At 42.4% G+C, this 19640-nt stretch overlaps 1 protein-coding gene across 2 annotated transcripts; it reads right to left on the bottom strand.

Annotated features, from left to right (window-relative positions):
• Positions 1-456: 456 nt before the first annotated feature.
• Positions 457-19396, bottom strand: gpn1 (GPN-loop GTPase 1). 2 transcript variants are annotated; one of them, XM_039795283.1, is made up of 13 exons: positions 19361-19396; positions 16183-16276; positions 14226-14332; positions 13172-13209; positions 12552-12630; positions 12245-12339; positions 11531-11576; positions 11051-11197; positions 8978-9060; positions 6338-6377; positions 5293-5383; positions 4300-4404; positions 457-917 (listed from the first exon to the last, which is right to left on the bottom strand). In XM_039795283.1, exons 1-13 carry the CDS (start codon positions 19388-19390, stop codon positions 811-813), a joined length of 1062 nt encoding a protein of 353 aa, XP_039651217.1. In that variant the 5' UTR covers positions 19391-19396; the 3' UTR covers positions 457-810. The 2 variants fall into 2 exon arrangements, with proteins under 2 accessions (XP_039651217.1, XP_039651216.1); XM_039795282.1 differs by lacking the exon at positions 19361-19396 and adding an exon at positions 17677-17884.
• Positions 19397-19640: the final 244 nt, after the last annotated feature.

The following is a 19640-nucleotide window of genomic DNA, read 5'->3' as shown; positions in this document are numbered from 1 at the left end:
CTGCAGCAGCAGGGGTAGCCTGGCTTGTGGTTGTATTTTCATATGCTTCGTTGATCTGATTGGTTGATTTGGCCCGTCTATCAACAACTATAGGTGGTGATAGACAGATGGTTTATCCAATCAGCTAACCAGAATTTTCGCCCCTTCCCAAAAGTTCTCCAACAGTAAGTTCCCAGATGAATATGCCGAGCTAATGCGAAGCGATCCATCTGGAGGAGTCAGGTTACCAGAGTGAGGCTTCCAACCGAAATAAAAACGGACACGCCACGCAGCCAGTGTGCAGGAGCCCTTAGCTTTACAACAGTTTTTCTCCTGCAGTCAATGACTGTACGTATTAAGTAACAACTTTGATTTAGGGTAAAAGTTCACTTAGTGAACAGGAATGTTAGAAGAGGCTGAGTTTGAATCGTCCCCCTTGCAGTCTCGTGGTGGAAAACGTCAGAAATTTGGACCAACTTGAACTAAAAGCTCACTTTTATTTTGCAGATCATAAATTGTTTTCAGTGATTTTAACAAACAAAAGTGAACAGTAAAGAAAAACACAAGTTAAGCAGGTTAGAAGAGTTTTTTTCCGATACAAAAATATAACTTTTCTTTTGGGGAAGGAGCAGCCAATCAACTTGACTGAATGAGTGAGGTCACAGGGTCAGACAGGGAGTTCAGGTTTAGTTTCGTCTCATTTCTGAACATCTGAGGAAGCAGTGTCTCGTCCAGGTGATAGTCTGAACCCCACGGGGGGGGGAAACCTTCATTTGGTCACTGTCTTTCCTCCGCGGCGGAGTTAGACGTCAGGCTGCAGAGGGTCAGAGGTCAGGGGTCCTCGGGGATCGCACACTTTCTGTTTCGGACCTGAACCACCTCCTTCCTCTCCTTCAGGAAGTTTCCAAAGGCATCAGTCTCTTTGCTCTCCTCCGTGGCTACAAAAAAATAAAAATACAAGTTCATTATTTAAACTGGGGGTGTAACGAGACCTCAATCAATCAATGGGGGAATATGTTCATGTTGCAAGTTGTGTGTTTTGTAGGTTCTTTAAAAATAAAAAAAATTGTTAATCACAAAAGAAAAAGAAAAATAAGATGCGCCTTTATTTTGAAATTCCCACTTTATATTTATTCTTCTGCATTGAAAAAAAGTGGTTCGTTTTTAATTTGAATGTCTGTAAGAGCTTGGTAATGAAACTGTCAAATCATATTTTAGTTGCACCCATTCGCACCAAACACACTAAATTGTTCAGTTACAGTTGCTCAGTCTTGAGATTAAGAAGAGAGCGAGTCAATAAGTGTATAAAAGTTACATAACTACAGTGCAAGAAATAAAAGTAAAAGTGAAGTGATTAAAAACATTATGTTGCTAAAACAAAGGATTGTACAAATGCTAGTGTAGTGCAGTGCAGAACATAAGGCAGCTTTATTCCCGGAGAAAGAGAGAAAGGAAAGAGAGACAGAGGGAAACAGTCAGCTGTTCCACAAACTCCTGGGCAGTTACGTGCTTTTAAAGTGCTCATATTCTGCTCATTTTCAGGTTCTTAATTGTATTTAGAGGTTGTACCAGAATAGGTTTATGTGGTTTAATTTTCAAAAAATTCCATATTTTTGTTGTACTGCACATTGCTGCAGCTCCTATTTTCACCCTGTGTGTTGAGCTCTCTGTTTTAGCTTCAGAGTGAGACATCTCACTTCTGTTCCATCTTTGTTGGGAGTCGCACATGCTCAGTAGCTAGGTAAGGACTACTAGCCAGTCAGAAGCAGAGTATGAGGGCGTGCCCTGACAGTACCTAGGTAAGGACTACTAGCCAGTCAGAAGCAGAGTATGAGGGCTTGCCCTGACAGCACCTAGGTAAGGACTACTAGCCAGTCAGAAGCAGAGTATGAGGGCTTGCCCTGACAGCACCTAGGTAAGGACTACTAGCCAGTCAGAAGCAGAGTATGAGGGCGTGCCCTGACAGTAGCTAGGTAAGGACTACTAACCAGTCAGAAGCAGATTATGAGGGCATGCCCTGACAGTACCTAGGTAAGGACTACTAGCCAGTCAGAAGCAGAGTATGAGGGCGTGCCCTGACAGTACCTGGGTAAGGACTACTAGCCAGTCAGAAGCAGAGTATGAGGGCGTGCCCTGACAGTACCTAGGTAAGGACTACTAGCCAGTCAGAAGCAGAGTATGAGGGTGTGCCCTGACAGTACCTGGGTAAGGACTACTAGCCAGTCAGAAGCAGAGTATGAGGCGAGCATTATGACTACAATAGAGCTGTTTGGAGCAGTTTGTGAACAGTGTTTTCTGTTGGAGATGGTAAGTCCCTATAAAAATATATAACACCATAAAGGAAAGGGGAAAAGCCCAAAAGCATAATATGAGCACTTAAAAACATCCTGGTGGCAGAGATAGAGGCAGTGATGTTTCCGGTTTCCTGAACGAGACTCTCACACCGCCTCAAAACACACCGACAAGTCTGGTCCACGCGCAAATGACTGGCCAGCGCAGCGGCTTGTGGCGAAAAAAGCTCCCCCCACCGGCGCAGTGTAAACGCACTACCCAAAAAATAAATGTAAAAAGATGGCTCAGGTTGTCTTCCCAACGACTGAACTTGTTCTCTTCAATACATTTTTTTTTTTTTTTTAGGCGTTTTTGTCGCTTTTTAAAAACGTTTTATTCACTTAAATGCAACAGTAACACCAAGTTGTTACCACAAGTTCTACACCTTTTCTTGGAATTTATGGTCAACAAACCTCATGTATAGTTTAAAAAAAAGAAGAAAAAAAAAATTTGACTAATAGTTAAGATCAATAGATGTTGATGGATAATCACAGACTGGTTTATGTAGGTCAAAGTTTAGTTTTACCTGAAGAACTCATGGAAACATCCATGTTATTTTTGAGTTATTTGGTTGACAGAAACCCATACTTCTGTATTAAAAAGAAATTTGAAAAGGGGTCAAATTTGACCCAAGAAAAACACAAGGGTTAGTTATCACTGAGGGTTTCTTGCTAGAGATGCACCGATAGACCGTCCGGTGACCAGAATTGGCCGGTTTTCTCGTGCTCGGCCACGACCGGCAGGTCAGCCTGACATATGGCGATTTCATGCCGGTCAACGCTACAATTAACTGACAACAGAAGTTATACGAGTTACAGTTCTCAAGGACGCACGCACACACGGACGCCACAGCACGGTCTCTCTTTCCTTTCTCTCAACTGTTCTGCTGGGTGGCGTGCGTGCTCGCTTGCAGTGTGAAGCGCGTGTCGGCGCTATTCTCCCACATGTAGGGAATAAGGCATGGATACCCGACCCGAGGCCTACAGATATTTAGAAATTATGGGGTCACGGCCAGCCTCGGCCACATCAGCGCGATAAGGAATTTGTTGTAAAATGGTGCTGCGGCTCCTTTTAAGAGAGCTCAGTGTGTGTGGGTTTGTGTGAGTGTGTGTGTGTGTGTGTGTGTGTAGTGGGCAGAAGAGAGATAGAGAAAGAGGAAGCAGACGTGTTGTAGATGTAACCGGAGCAGATGTAGTGGTTATTCATGTTATAACGTCGGCTCTGGAGGTAACGAGTCTCCGCTGGTTTTCTGATCACGGAAAGATTAACACGTTGAACATTTTAACAGCTGATTAACGTGCGCTTGTTGCCCCGTATGCGCTGATGCGCTCATCTGTTGACATTTCCGAATGCCTTCCTACAGTTGATTAATACAAAAAGGGCTTTCCACACAAATAAACGTAGCCTACATGTGTCATTAGTAGCTATGAGAGGAAAAAAGATGAGATTTTAACTGTGTCGGGCTCGGACATAAATTTCTTAATACCTGTCGGACGCGGGCCGGCCTCGGACAGAAAAATTCGGCCCGATCCGGACTCTAGTAGGCAACCTTATGAATTAACCTGCAACATGTCAGCTGTTTGGACATTCTTCAGCGTGTGAGCAGAAGATAACAAGTTTGCTATATGCAACACCTGCAAGGAGACAGTAGGGCGTGGAGGGACCACACCAAGAACCCAAAATCGCATTCTTTCAGTGTGATATTGGATGTGAAAAGAAGGAAATGGTTCCAACATTGCTCTTTGGATGTGTGTGAATGTCCGATACCAGGAGTAATTTATATAGTTCTATTTTATAGTGATCCATTATCTGTTCAACATCATGTTCTATTAAAGAAAAGATAGAAAATACATATTTGCGTGTGCTGTAAAGTGGTTAGAAAAAATGAAATCGGAATCGGCTGGCCTTACTCAAAGAAAATTTGAAATTGGAATCGGCCTAGAAAGTTGTAATCGGTGCATCTCTATTTCTTATGGTTTCTTTTCTCACCGCTGTGGTCGATGTCGTCCGTGTCGCTGTCTTCCTCCTCCTCGCTGTCGTCAGGGTTACCGCGTCCCATGATGAGGTCACTGGGCCCGGCGAAGTCAGCACCCCCTGTGGACAGGAAGCCAAATCAAACACAACGCAACAACAATACAGGGTTTCTACAGGTTTCACTAAGTCAAATTTAAGTGGGCTTTCACACCTGAAAGTCCGGACTAAGGTTCATGTTTTTGCATTTGATTCGGTAAGTTTTGGTTTCACACTGCACTTATGCAAGCTCACTAAAGATCTATACGTGACAAAAACTACGTCCTGTCGTCTCCCGACAGTTGTAACTGATTGGTTGGTAGACGGGCTTCCCCGGCCTCTCCTATCCTCTCCTATCCTATCCTCTCTCTGCGTCTGAGTTTTTCCAGCCGACTGCTGCTCTCTCCTCGTGCTACCGCGGCTTTTTTTTTGTTTCGTTGTGTTGTTGAGAAGCGAGACACGGGAACTTCACTTGGGGTTTGAGGAGCTGCAGCATTTATTCAGAGACAAACTGAAACCTACACATTTACTACCACTTAACAAGTAAACTGCTGATTTATTCTCTGCTCTGACAGCCGACAGCTGTCCGCTCTGGTCTTCTTCTGTCTTCTTCAAAATCCGTCTTAGACAATTCCCCTGATTTCCTCATCAGCATTATAGGAGTGGTGTCTAGATTGGCTGGAGTTGCATGCTGGGTCTCTTTTGTAGTCATAATACAGCGGACTATATTTGGAGTAGCAACAGAAAGAACTACAACACCACATAGTAAAAAATAAATAAATTCTAAAGCGCTGCAGGGACATTTCAACGAGCATTAGAGGGGTTACATCAACGTAGGAAAATTAAGACCCGTTTGAAGTTATTGAAGACCTAGAACTCAAAATGTTTTAGACTATTCTTTTGAAGACCCTGGGGAAACCCTGTAACAGAATAAAGTGTTACCGTTTTATCTTCAGCATCGGTGAGCTGTACCTGCTGAGGATGCGGTCGTCATGTCGACGGCTCCCAGGTCCTTCCTGAGCCGCTCCAGCTGCTCCTGCTGCTTCCTGCTCTGAGCCTCCGCCTGACGGACAGGTAGTCAGTTGAAACACAGAGACACGCGAGGTCAGACACTCTGGCTGAATCTCAGTTCCCTTATTTGATATCTCCTCGCTCCTCGGCTGAACCAGAAGTTGTTCTGTCCCTCCTTAACGGTGGCGCCCTTTTTTAAAATCTCAAAGCTCTATTCTAATAAAAAGGAGGGGGGAAGGAGCTATAAACAGGATAGAGGATGGATCTGAGGAGCTATGAGTAAGGATGGAGGAGGGATCTCTGAGGAGCTATGAGTGAGGATGGAGGAGGGATCTCTGAGGAGCTATGAATGAGGATGGAGGAGGGAGCTCTGAGGAGCTACGAGTGAGGATGGATCTCTGAGGAGCTATGATTGAGGATAGAGGATGGATCTGAGGAGCTATGAGTAAGGATGGAGGAGGGATCTCTGAGGAGCTATGAATGAGGATGGAGGAGGGAGCTCTGAGGAGCTATGATTGAGGATAGAGGATGGATCTGAGGAGCTATGAGTAAGGATGGAGGAGGGATCTCTGAGGAGCTATGAGAGAGGATGGAGGAGGGAGCTCTGAGGAGCTATGATTGAGGATAGAGGATGGATCTGAGGAGCTATGAGTAAGGATGGAGGAGGGATCTCTGAGGAGCTATGAGTAAGGATGGAGGAGGGATCTCTGAGGAGCTATGAGAGAGGATACAGAGAGCAGCCTTCCCGGAAGCCGTGTAGCTGAAAACCTTGGCTAACTCCGCCCACATAGCTGACAAATTCACATGACGCTTCAGGGGAAAGGACGTCTCATCCCACTAAAAACACATTTCCTCTCTCCTCGTATGACTTCCTCGCGTCTCCCCCATGCTGCCTCGGTCGGACGGACTAAGTGAAGCAAGTGAAGGAAACGTGGATACAATTTAAGAGAACCGAAATTCAGCCAGACAACCGCGAAACACAGTAAACACACAGGCAAACACTCACCAGCTGTTTGTGGAGTCTCTCATATTCTGGTCGATAGTCCCTGAGGGAGGAGGAGGAAGAAGAAGAGTTCAGTTTATCACACAAAACTTGTTTCCTCCATTATAAGCGAATATATCATATAGCCTTTATTTAATCACACAACCTTACTGAGATCAAGATCTCTTGATCAGAGAGAAAGAAAAACACACAAAACAAAGCACATAACGACATTTCACTTGAAGGCAGCTTATTTCACAGGAGAGAGAGAGAAAGAAAAGAGAGGAGCGAGACATAGCGAGTGCTTTGTTGTTGCAGGAAACATTCAGCTGTTCCACAAACTCCCGGGCAGCTCAGTGCTTGGCTGTGTCTCAAACCGCCTACTTGCACACTTCAAACACTTAAGGCTGGGACACACAGGGCCGATAACCAGCCGTGGGACAGTCTGGCGAGGTCGGTGACTCGAGTCTGTTCGGTGTGTCCCGTGCCGTCGTCAGTCTGGGGGGCTGTCGGCGTTCATTTTGGCCGACCTGACATGTTCAGTCGGCGGCAGGGCAGTCCCGGCCTTTAGTTTTAAGTATATGGTGTAGATAACGCAAAAAGTGAGAGCACTGACAGTACCCGGATGACCCCCTAAAAACGGTCAAAATGTTCAGTGTGGAACGATGGACACTATGCGCACTAAACGGGCGCCACCTTGACTACAAAGCGGAAAGGGGAGGGACCAGGGACGTCGACCGGCAGCTGATTGGACGAACGTGTCACATGGGTCTGGCTTCTCCCGGATTTCACAACAGAGCATAATGGCGGCTTGTTCAGAATACGATCTCGAATTTTACAAAAATAGTTCACGGAAATGTGTTTCTGAAAACATTTTAAGCGAGAAATAGGCCGTGCAGTTGCTGAATCTGTCTGTTTTTTTGATTGACAAAAGGTCAGTTTAAGAGATTTTCGTCAGATTTTGAGAGGCGGCGAGCCGAGCCGACCGCTCGTCATTTCCGGTAAGTGTTTTAACGTAAGTGTTCCTTTTGGGACGATACTAACCATCAAAAGTGGGCACTACGGCAGTAAGTGGTCAGTGCACATTAGCAGTGTACTGACGGAAGTATGCCGAATGACACACAGCCCTTGTGTTTTTAAACTTTCTTGTGGCAGCAGGTCTTTAAATTGACTTTTTGGCGGGTAACATTGTGAAGTTACGAGCTAATTTGGCCGGTGATGAATGAAGCAAATAACTGTGAGTGTTTTGCTTGTAAAACGTAGTCTTTATCTGGCAACACTTTGTCATGACGTGTCTTACAACCGTGTCTAGCGTGCATGGAACCGATTAGGAGCTACGCTGAAATGGAGAAGACGAATGGAACAGCGCAAACCTGAGGAGCTCAAACTAAACGGTAACATTAGTTAGGATAAAAACAAATATGTGGCTAGTGGAGAATCGGATTGGCTGGTAACTTTAAAAATCTACTAGCCATGTTGGCTAGTGATCAAAAAAGTTAATTTAAAGCCCTGTGTGGCAGCGATAGAGGCAGTGATGTTTCCTGTTTCCTGTACGGGACTCTCACACAGTCTCAAAACACACCCACTAGTCTGATCTCTGTTTACATGATTGGCCACCGCAGCATGACATCGGGCTGAGATTTTCCAAAAGTTGAATCCATCACAACTCTTTGCTGCAAACCACTGAGGGTTTTCTTTCAGCTCCCCCCTGTGGCCCCACCGCTGCAGCCTAAACGCACTACCCCATATTCAAAATTAACTGGCAAACCTGCGTTTTCGCCGGACCGTCTGAAAGCCAAAGCAGTCAGTGTGAACGCAGCTTTACATGGAGGTGTAAACACCAGAGGCGTAGCTGAGTTAATGTTGGAGCCAAATTTACAATTTCGATATTAACTTTTATTTTGATGAATTGTGCATAAATGCAGTGACATTCACAGTAAACTAGAGTAATTGTAAACTGACAATTTGTGTTAATTGATCTTGATGCGTGGCATATCGTCATAGCCTTTTCACAGCCTTTTGACAATCAGCTGATTAAGGCAGTAATTGCATCAGCTGGTGTATAAAAGCTGAGCTGTCATTCAGTTAGGTGCCTTTGGTTTGTAGCCATACGTTTTATTTGACCGCTGCTTCAGTAAAGCTCAAAACAGTTACTTTGCCGATATTTGTATCATAAAATGTTGGAAGTATGTGTAAATGAACTACATTAAACTTCCCTCCATCTTACCAGCGTCCACATCTCGGTGCTCACAAGCATCATTTGGTACTTTGCTGCTGGTATCAGGACTTGTTGCTGCAACTACATATTGTACTTCCGCATACAAACACAAAGAGTATAGGAGCGGATCAAGAGAAACAGCCGCTCCTCTTGTCTGTAATGCGAGCTTATCATTTTTGCGTTACGTCACCCACCAGCGGGAACGTTTATTGGTCCGATGGGGAACATTGCATTTTGGTAGTTGTAGGTTTTCTACCTTTCTTATCGGAAGCAAATATGCCAGCTTCTTTTCTGTGTTTTCTCTGGTCATGTAGCATTCATTTCAAAGACATTTGCGCAATTAGACTCCAGCGATAATATACATCTTGAATGCACCTGCATACAGAAAATGTGACAAAAGACATCTGATGTGACGGATGACTGAAACAAAATAGTTTGTAACTCACCTCTCGTACTCATCGGCAGCATCCTCCACCTGAACGAACAGCTCGTCCAATCCGCTTCCTGTCACCGCTGATACGCCAACCACCTGCAGACAGACACGGCAGATCTGTTTGAATCGCTGAACAAACTGAGGATGTGGGTGTTCACAGGGTTCTGCACTCAGATCTCATCCTCTCTCCTCCTCTACAACGGTTGAAAGTAGGGATGCACCGAATCCAGATTTTTGGAGTTTGGCTGAATCCTGAATCCCCTGGTTGAGATTGTGCTGACTCCTCCTCCCATGGCTGGCTGCTGTCTGGAGATTCCTTCATGCACAACTCGTATTCTTTCGGCTGTTTCGTACCAGATGTTGTAACAGCGGCCATGTTGTGTATAGTTTAGGGTCCTCGCCACCACCAGACCAATCAGCATTGAGCAGACTGAACATGTAGCTGGACTTGAATGGCCTTCTTTTGACTGAAAGTTCTGCCAAACAACAACTTTTTCTGCTCACCAGTTCCATTTTCACTTTCTCACAGCCTACTGCATTGAACGCTCCACCTACATAAACACCTTCCTGTAATCAACGGTGCTGTCATTACAACGACCAGCGTGGCGCGCGTAGTGCAAGTTTAGGGTTCGGTGGGAAAAAAAATCCCAATATTCGGCCGAATCCCTAGGTGAAAGTGAGCCAGCTTTGTTGTGACAGAGGAGAAATTAAGTTAAGACCAAAGATAAGTGGTTAACAAGTACATTTTTAGGATAAAGCATCCAGCCAGACATAAATCTTCCTCTGGTGTACAAACATAAGGCTCAGCCAAAAGACTGTCGACTTTGAGTCCTTGAAAAGCGCTATACAAATTACATTTTATTATTATTATTATTAAGAGAAGTAGACAGTTTCTGTATTTGGGCTGGAGAAGCAACACAAGCAGTCAATTGAAGTCAGAATTGAGGTTCAAGTGTTTTCTGAGTCAAGTCTAACACTGCACAGCTATTAAATCTGAAAATGTTACAAGGCTGCAGAAGCACCTACAAATTTTACATTCGGATGTCAGGCTTTGCCCCTCACCTTCTGCTCTCTGTGTGTTGAAATTCTCACTCTAACGAGCTACACGCTGAAAATGTCAAGTTTAGAAGAAGACTTGGATGGTGCAACAAGTCAGGTCGGCTTGGTTCTTTCTGGGAATGATTGTAAAGATTTACAAAGAATATGTTTAGGGCATTTCCTCTCTAACTGGGAGGTTTTGGGACTAATTGGTGGGATTGCTGTGGACGAAGTACACAGGGAGATTAAGGCTGGGTGATACTGAGAAAATCAGATATCACGATGTTCTTCACCAAATACCTTGATATCGATATTGCGGCGATATTCTAGGGTTGACAATTGGTGCTCTAACAAAATATCTTCACACTTAGATTTTAGATAAATAATCATCAGAAATGTGGACATAATGTCTAAGTGGGGAAAAGGCAAATAATAGAACAGTTACAACAGTCTAGTAAGTTAAGAAAATGACATCACTTTACTGTAATGCAGCCTTTAAAACCAAGAAAAGACACTTATTTCATATATCATATTTCATATTACGATATCCAAAATCTAAGACAATATCTAGTCTCATATCACCATATCTATATAATATCGATATATCGCCCAGCCCTCACGGAGATACACTGGTAAGAGCCAATGAGGTTTAACCATGCATCAGACAATTTAAATAGCTCACGGTACTGGATTGCGTCAACAGTTCACTCCATTTAATATTGGATGTGGCATTTTCTTTTGCGGGGTGCAAATCTTCCACCAAAACAAGTTCCTTCCTGAGACTATTTAGCAGAGCCACTATCGCTGCGTCAGGAGCTCAGTGTCGCCCAAGATGATTGTGATTGATTTAAAGAAATGCAAACAGCCTTTCTCCCAAGACCTTACTCCACAGCGCTGTGGAGATAAACGCAGGTGTAAATGCACATCATTTGGGTTTTAAATATTAAGACCGTTAAGTTTGCCTGGACTCCAAGTTCCTCTCAAATGTATCTGGCTGTCTGGTAAATCTTTCTTGATGCAGCCTCCCGGTCTGTGTTCGTCCTCTTACCCTCAGGTTGGTGTAGAACTCGTCCAGCACCAGACTCATGGAGCGCGTCAGGTTGCTGACATACGAGGTTTCCTGGTTCAGAGCGTCCTGGAAAACCTCAAAGTCCTGCATCCACTCCACTGCGAAGCTGTGGTCGATAATGTCAGTCTGCACAAACAAGTCAACAACTTGAAATGTCAAGAAGAAGAAATCTCAACACCAACACAACATGTGTACAGTACATGTGTCGTCTAGTGTGCTAGAATTGCCACTGTTCATCATACCAACTGCTATAATGATTATGGCTATTTCTGTATATCTGTATCAGTGTCTCTGTATATCTGTATCAGTGTCTCTGTATATCTGTATCAGTGTCTCTGTATATCTGTATCACTATAAATAAAATTGAAAAGATAAAACAAACACAAGTCATCAACAAAACGCCACAGAGAAAAGTGCGACAGAAAAACAAGTCACAAAGTGTACAGGAAGTGGCCTCACCTTGTTCATGGCAACAATGAAGGGCAGCTTGGTCTTGTAGAGAATACTGGAGGAGAGAAAACACCAGCTGAGACACAGAAGTGAAAGCTGCAGAACTGCTGTGAGAAACGTTAGCTGTGTCCCAATTACATGCAGCATCAGCTGTCTTATCTGTTCTGTTAGCTCCCCCTGCTGGAAATATATATATAAAACACATTGTATATGACTTTAAGAGAGTACAGTGTTATTCATCCCTGTGCTTTTTTTTGTTTTGTTTAGTTCAGTCAGGTACCAGTGCGCCAGGTCTCTGATGTTTTAATGATATCCACAGGTATCATAGATGTTGTAGACAATTTTGGATAATTTTGTCTGATGTCCAACAAAGTCTGGTGGTCATAAGTGATGAGGGAGGACGTAGGTTGTATTATTCAACTTATAAGTAAAATTAAAACTAACAATAAGCGTGGCGTGAGAGAGCCGTTCGTAGCGCTGTTCAAAGCCTAGATATTTCCCCCATTTTTCCCCTTTTTCCAGGAAGGAGGGCTGTGGTCTGAACTTAGTCACTTATGTATATTATGTTGGATATTTTATAATGTTTTTAATGCTATTATGTTTTTTAAATTGTTATTATTGATAGGTGCTGAGAGAGTGCTAAGGCACATTGTATTTCATTGCTGTGGTACTTCGTACTAATATGCATATGACAATAAACCTGAAACTTGAACTTGAAACTACCTGCAGGCATACAGCATGTTGGACATGAATGTGACAGGGTTGACGCTGCGGGACGTGTCCATCACGTAGATCACGACACACGGGAAGGATGAGGCCTGAAACACACACACACACACACACACACACACACACACACACACACACACACACACACACACACACACACACACACACACACACACACACACACACACACACACACACACACACACACACACACACACACACACACACACACGTGGAAAATAAACCGACTGTGATGTTACCGATAAAGAAAGGCAGACAGCAGCCCGGTAAGCCGACCCACCAGAGTCTCTGTGATGATGGTTCCAGACGCAGACCAGGTGAAGACCTCGATCTGACCCGGGGTGTCAATCAGCACGTACCTGCAGAGAGTCAAAGGTCATCAGACACAACTACAGAACCAATCACAGCGTTTGTTTACACTAAAGTAACAAATTTGCAGATAGGGCAGCAATATGGACCAAGGGTATACGTGCAGTTTAGGGTCCCAAATTCCCCGTAACATAACCCCATTTGTTCAGGTCCTATCCCCTGACCAATCAGCTATCCTAACCTTAACCACTCGAGGTCAAATGCCTAACCCCAACCAATCGAGCTGCTTCCTAGGGCGGGTCTTGGCGTGGCCATAGTGGAATTTGGGACACTAAACTGCACGTAAACCATACATTTTCTACAAAGTGCGCTAACGCTTCAGTTGTAAATCAAAGCAAAATGTTAGATGGCACAAGCACTTCTATTAAAACAGACAGTGATGCAAAGACAGAGTTTCCCTTCCCCGTTTGAAAATATACAGCTGCAACACATGCAATCATCTCAAATGTATAGCCTATTATATAAAATCAAAAAAGGCCTTCTCTGACAGAACAACACAGGGTGTAAGGAAGCATGCAGCCTGATACTGACCGGTGGTTCTGCTGCTTCTTCTCGATGAACTGCATCACCTGAAGAACACAAACACACAATCGTTCTGTCATCTCAGTTTGTTCAATATCTCGGACATGGTTTCATCAGACACCCCAGCTGTGTTCGTTCCCTATCACGGAAATAGTTCCCTATATTGTGTGTTCGCCTTTTAGTAGTGGGGTTCCAATTCTATCGTTAGTTTAGTTCTTCTACTGGAGATAGAAACACTTTTGGCTCAAAACTCAAACGCAGCGATGTAAATGTAGCCTTTGTTTAAACAGTTTGGTGTTTTGGTTTGAGCCGAGTTTTTATTAAACTGTCCGCAGCTTCAATTTAAACTGTCAAGAGCATGAAATAGTTTAAAGAGTGCATCAGTTAAACATATTTCAGAGATTTAATTTAATCAGTCCTATGTTTTAGTTCACATCTTTGCTTTAGTAAATTCAGAGCTGCAATCACAGAGTCCTTCTGGGTGGGGGAAAGTGAAAGAGTAGCGCTTGTCCCTCCCTCATTACCACCACTGAGGTGCCCTTGAGCAAGGCCCTTCAGTGGAGCTGCTCATTGGCCAGCAGATCTGACTGTGGTGGTACTGGGCAGCTTCCAAGTATGAATGTGGAACTGTGTGAATGTGACAGGTCATCGTTGCAAATGAGAAGTTGTTCTCAATCAACTTACCTGGATAAATAAAGGTTAAAAAAAAGTGGTCATTCTAGCTTCATAAAAGACTTAGGTGCACAAGTTTGGCGGGGATCTTAGGATTCATCCCTCAACGAAATGTTTTAATAAAAAATAAGTAGTTTGACATAATTTGAGCATTTTTATCTCCATATATGTGTCTAAAACGTTGGAAAAGGTAAAGCAGATGATAAAATAAATAACAAAAAGCTTAAAGACAATGAGGACCGACTCCAAAAGTTAGATCTGAGGAAAGTCTCTCAGTTATTCTGATGCCCACAACGATTTCATTCTGCTAAAGTGCTGCGAACCTAAAAATGATAATGGCTGGGAAAACCCTGACTCAGTTCCCGGAGGACGTGGAGTCCGACTGCGTTACCTGATCAAAGCGTGTGGCGAACAGGTTGAGTGATGTCACGATGCCTCCGTTGGGTCCGAGGCTGTACTGCTTCATCACCTCCTTGTAGTTCACAGTGTCCCTGATGTCTGGAGGACAGAAGACAGACACACTGAAGGCTACACATGGGGCATGTATACCATTATGATTATTCATGCCAATTTTGTGGAAATATAAATTGGTTTGAGTGTTTTCCCTACAGCTACAGTACAGGCCAAAAGTTTGGACACACCTTCTCATTCAATGCGTTTCCTTTTTATTTTCATGACTATTTACATTGTAGATTCTCACTGAAGGCATCAAAACTATGAATGAACACATGTGGAATTATGTACTTAACAAAAAAGTGTGAAATAACTGAAAACATGTCTTATATTTTAGATTCTTCAAAGTAGCCACCCTTTGCTTTTTTTTGGTAACTCTGCAAACCCTTGGTGTTCTCTCAATGAGCTTCATGAGGTAGTCACCTGAAATGGTTTTACCTTCACAGGTGTGCTTTGTCAGGGTTCATTAGTGGAAGTTTTTCCTTTATTAATAAAAAGCAAAGGGTGGCTACTTTGAAGAATCTAAAATATAAGACATGTTTTCAGTTATTTCACACTTTTTTGTTAAGTACATAATTCCATATGTGTTCATTCATAGTTTTGATGCCTTCAGTGAGAATCTACAATGTAAATAGTCATGAAAATAAAAAGGAAACACATTGAATGAGAAGGTGTGTCCAAACTTTTGGCCTGTACTGTATATATTCAACAAAACGGATGCGTAAGAAAAAGGGAAGCTGTTTTCACACACACACACACACACACACACACACACACACACACACACACACACACACACACACAGGTAATTCACTTCTCTTTCCTCGCTATATTCAAATCATTTTAACGTTATTGCGCAACCTTGCCCCCGTTTTCACCTGTAACGTAGGTTAACATCCCATGGTCACTTGAATGTAGCATACCTGTAGCAAGCTCCTCCGTAGCGATAGAAACAAACCGAAAAACAAACATCGAAGAGGAGCTCTGTGCTACAGAACAGAGCGCCGATTGCTAGTCGTACCAGCAGCATTTAGTAAATGTACATAATTATTAATATTTGACCATTGCACTGAACTGCCTTGCACTATATTTATTTTCAAATCTTAAATCTCAGACTATACTGATATTGCACTATATTCATTCCCTCTCTTCAATTGTTATTGCATATTTTTGTAAAGTTCTAAACTCTATGCTATTGTATTGTTATTTTCTGTGGCAATACACAGACGCCAAGTATGGATCTTTTATGATATATGTATTGGTCAGTCTGTCTGCTTGACAATCTGATTTTGCAGCAATAAAATTGAAGTGAGAGGAACAAACAGAGAAATTAATCTTTTTAGATAAAACAGATGTTGACAAGGTTTCCTTTTGGTGACATCATTTGAAATTGGGAAAAATTTGAAGTTGGAAATTGCAATATATCGCAGAATATTGCAATATGTTTAAAATCGCAATAATATCGTATCGTGAGGTAAGTATCGTGATGATATTGTATCGTGAGGCCTCTGGTGATTCCCACCCCCACTTAACAGTAGGGCTGCACGATTCAGAAAATGTTACGATTCGATTCAGATTTTTAGGCCCACGATTCGATTCAGTATCGATTTTTTAATCAAAAATGATTCTTGATTTAAAAAACAATTAACACAGTATGTAAATGTAGTTACTGTTCCCGTGTGTGTGTGTGTGTGTGTGTGTGTGTGTGTGTGTGTATATATATATATATATATATATATATAATCACTGTCCTGTTTTTTTTATTCTTATATGTTAAGTGAGTGTTGTACTTTGAGAGCAAAGATTAACTGGAGTCAAATTCCTTGTTTGTTTGAAATGTATACAAATAAAGATAAAGCAAGACAATATAAACTATTAAATAGACGTGTCCTCACCGATGTTTGCGGGGAAGGGGACTTCGTGGACGGCAGGGTCCAGGTTGATGACGTACGGAGGGGTTTTGAGAGAGTGAAGGTGAGCCGTCAGCCTCTGGAAGACACAAAACACAAGATCAGAACAGACGACAGGTTTTTAAAGTCCATTTGAATGCTAACTGTTTGAAAGCAGGACTTGCAACAGGGTATTGGTATACTGCAGTGGTGTAGTCTACGTGATACGCAGTTATACGCAGTATACCCACTAACAAAGCTCCAGGATTTCCATATACCCAGTTAAAAATGTGCAATGGTACACAACAACATTAGCCTGGGTAAACCCTGATGACGTTCGGGGAAAATTTGAGATTTGCTCTGGAAGTCAGTCTGGCGAAGAGCCCGTTCAAGCCCATTTCCAATGTCCCCAAAATTGAGGCACCAAGGGTTCACATTAGGGGACCACTGAGGTCTATATAAAAGAGACTTCAGATACAGTATTAGGGGACCACTAAGGTCTATATAAAAGAGACTTCAGATACAGTATTAGAGGACCACTAAGGTCTATATAAAAGAGACTTCAGATACAGTATTAGGGAACCACTAAGGTCTATATAAAAGAGACTTCAGATACAGTATTAGGGAACCACTAAGGTCTATATAAAAGAGACTTCAGATACAGTATTAGGGGACCACTAAGGTCTATATAAAAGAGACTTCAGATACAGTATTAGGGGACCACTAAGGTCTATATAAAAGCATCCAAAGAGCACCATGTCATGGGACCTTTAATGAATGTGTGTTTACCTTTATAACATAAAGAATAAGAATAAGAAACCGACTACAAATAGATGATGAACACCCAAAACACAGAGAGACATTAAATGTACGGGGTAAATTTAATTTCTTTGAAATCCAAAAACATTACATTCCTCCCCCTCGTGAGATCGATATAACTTGCGATACATAAACAGATATTAAAGTGTTCTCAGTTCTGCTGCTTTCAGTCTTCTGCTTAAACATAAACTGCTTGTTGGATTAAAAACAAATCTTTTATTTAACATATTGAACATTTAATTGAATATAAAAAGGCAGCACTAAAAAAATAAAAAAAATAAAAAAATAACACGCTGTTGAGGTCCGCTTTCTACATATAATTAGAGTTATTTTCGCGATATGTTTGAGCCAAAGTGCTGCACAGTCCTAGTAATAGAGACACAATATATATTATATAAAATTAATATTAGGGGGGTGAGTTGGTGTTGCAGAAGTTGAGTCTTGGGAGGGTTGTGTTTACGTGTGAATGTAATATGTAACGTTAGTATTTTGGTATTTTCCCTTTGATATGATGAAGGGGTTTATCCTTCTAATAACTCAACGTTACTTTATAATAGTTTGCTTTTTAACATCTTTGTGAACAGGTAACTTTCTCAGCTTGCCCCCACTGGCTGAATAAGCTAACTCATGCAGCTAGCTTCCGTTAGCCACATTCGCTAACTAACGTTGACGTTAACCGACCTGAACGAAGGTGGTTTTCCCGGAGCCCGCCATGCCCAGCACGATGAGACACACGGGTTTATCCCGGGCAGCAGCTCCCGGTGTCCCGCCGTCTTTCCCCGCTGCTGAACTCCCGTGACTGTCCGTTAAAACCTCCTCAGCAGCACCGGCACACTGCGCCGCGTCTGCCATGTTGTTTAATGTTGTGGGAAACGGCTGCCGTAAATACACTGGTACTGTCGTAAAGAAGTAACGCTCGGAAGGAGGCAATATGGTAACCACCAGAAGTTGGTGCTATATATCACGTAAAGACCAGGGTTAAAAAAATAGCACAGTCCTCCAGCCAAATGCTGGTAAAATATGCCATTGGCTGGTCGATTTGTTTCACCAACCGGACAAAAAAACAATGGTAATTTATTGACTTTTTTAAAGTGTTTACATTTCATCATCATTGATTCAAGCCTCTATAAACTCTAATAAGTAATAAAGTAAACTTAAAACAAATAGTAAGGAAATTTGTGTTTGGTAGATTATTTCTCTGTGGTAACAATGCTTTTTGGCAATAAATCTCATACCGTTGGAAAGCCTGTTTAGGTCCCTTTCAAATGGTGCCCCATTTGTAAGGAACATGCATTTGTGGGATGAGAAACATAGCTGAGTATGTGGGTTGCACCCATGAAAAATTTGCCAAATCTTCTCTGCCAATGCCAAACAGCTTATTCTGCCATTGACTCGTTTGGTGTTTGGTGGATTGGATGATTAAAGTTTGAAGAAACAAGACAGATTGGCAATTTAACAATTTATTCATTTCACAGCCAGGAGCCTCAGTGGAAGAACCATAAGCTTTCCAACAGTGTAAGATTTATTGCCAAAAAGCATTGTTACCACAGAGAAATAATCCACCAAACACACATTTCCTTACTTTTTGTTTTAAGTTTAGATAGGAATAAAGTCAGGGTTGGGTCAATTACTTTGACATGTAGTCAGTTAAGAAATTACATGGCACTTAAGTAACATTAATCCAATGGATGTTCCAAATATATAATATATATAATATAATATATGTTGGAGTGGATATTGTTAATCATTTCATAAATTGGGGTTAACTTAAGGATGGTTTGATCAGCAATCATACTACTCCTAGCTTTCTAGGCTACTACTACTTGGAGTAAAGCTGAATGTTTCAACCATTTCAGTGGTGTAGTCTAATGTATTGTAGTGGGTATACTGTATACATTATATATATTGGCCTATATGTATACAGTATATATATACATATACATATACATACACACACACACACACACACACACTCTCACCTGAAGGATTATTAGGAACACCCTACTAATACGGTGTTTGACCCTATCCTATCAACTGGGCCAACATTTCTAAAGAATGCTTCCAGCATCTTGTTGAATCAATGACGGAAAGAATTAAGGACGTTCTGAAGGTGAAAGGGGTCCCCCCCCCCCCCAACACCATTACACCCCCACCAGCACCAGCCTGCCCAGTGGTAACAAGGCATGACGGATCCATGTTCTCATTCTGTTTACACCAAATTCTGACTCTACCATCTGAATGTCTCAAACTGAAATCGAGACTCATCAGACCAGGCAACATTTTTCCAGTCTTCAACTGTCCAATTTTGGTGAGCTCGTGCAAATCCTAGCCTCATTTTCCTATTTTTAGTGGAGATGAGTGATACCTGGTGGGGTCTTCTGCTGGTGTAGCCCATCCACCTCAAGGTTGTGCGTGTTGTGGCTTCACAAATGCTTTGCTGCATACCTAGGTTGTAACAAGTGGTTATTTGAGTCAAAGGTGATGTTCTATCAGCTGGAATCAGTCGGCCCATTCTCCTCTGACCTCTAGCATCAACAAGGCATTTTCGCCCCCCCCCAGGACTGCAGCATCCTGGATGTTTTTCCTTTTTCAGACCATTCTTTGTAATCCCTAGGAATGGCTGTACGTGAAAATCCCAGTAACTG

This window comes from Perca fluviatilis, chromosome 3, assembly GCF_010015445.1.
Source record: "Perca fluviatilis chromosome 3, GENO_Pfluv_1.0, whole genome shotgun sequence".
NCBI classification, from domain to species: Eukaryota; Metazoa; Chordata; class Actinopteri; order Perciformes; family Percidae; genus Perca; species Perca fluviatilis.
This window is presented reverse-complemented; position numbering and strand designations above follow the sequence as displayed.

Bases quoted from the DNA above. Each gene is read 5' to 3' on its own strand.
- gpn1 (XM_039795282.1), bottom strand. From the start codon at position 17,847: ATGGCAGACGCGGCGCAGTGTGCCGGTGCTGCTGAGGAGGTTTTAACG. The intron at 11,198-11,530 runs GTGAGGCCACTT...TTGTTTGTGCAG, and splicing joins TCATTGTTGCCATGAACAAG to ACTGACATTATCGACCACAG. The intron at 9,061-11,050 runs GTAAGAGGACGA...GTCTGTCTGCAG, and splicing joins AGTTCTACACCAACCTGAGG to GTGGTTGGCGTATCAGCGGT.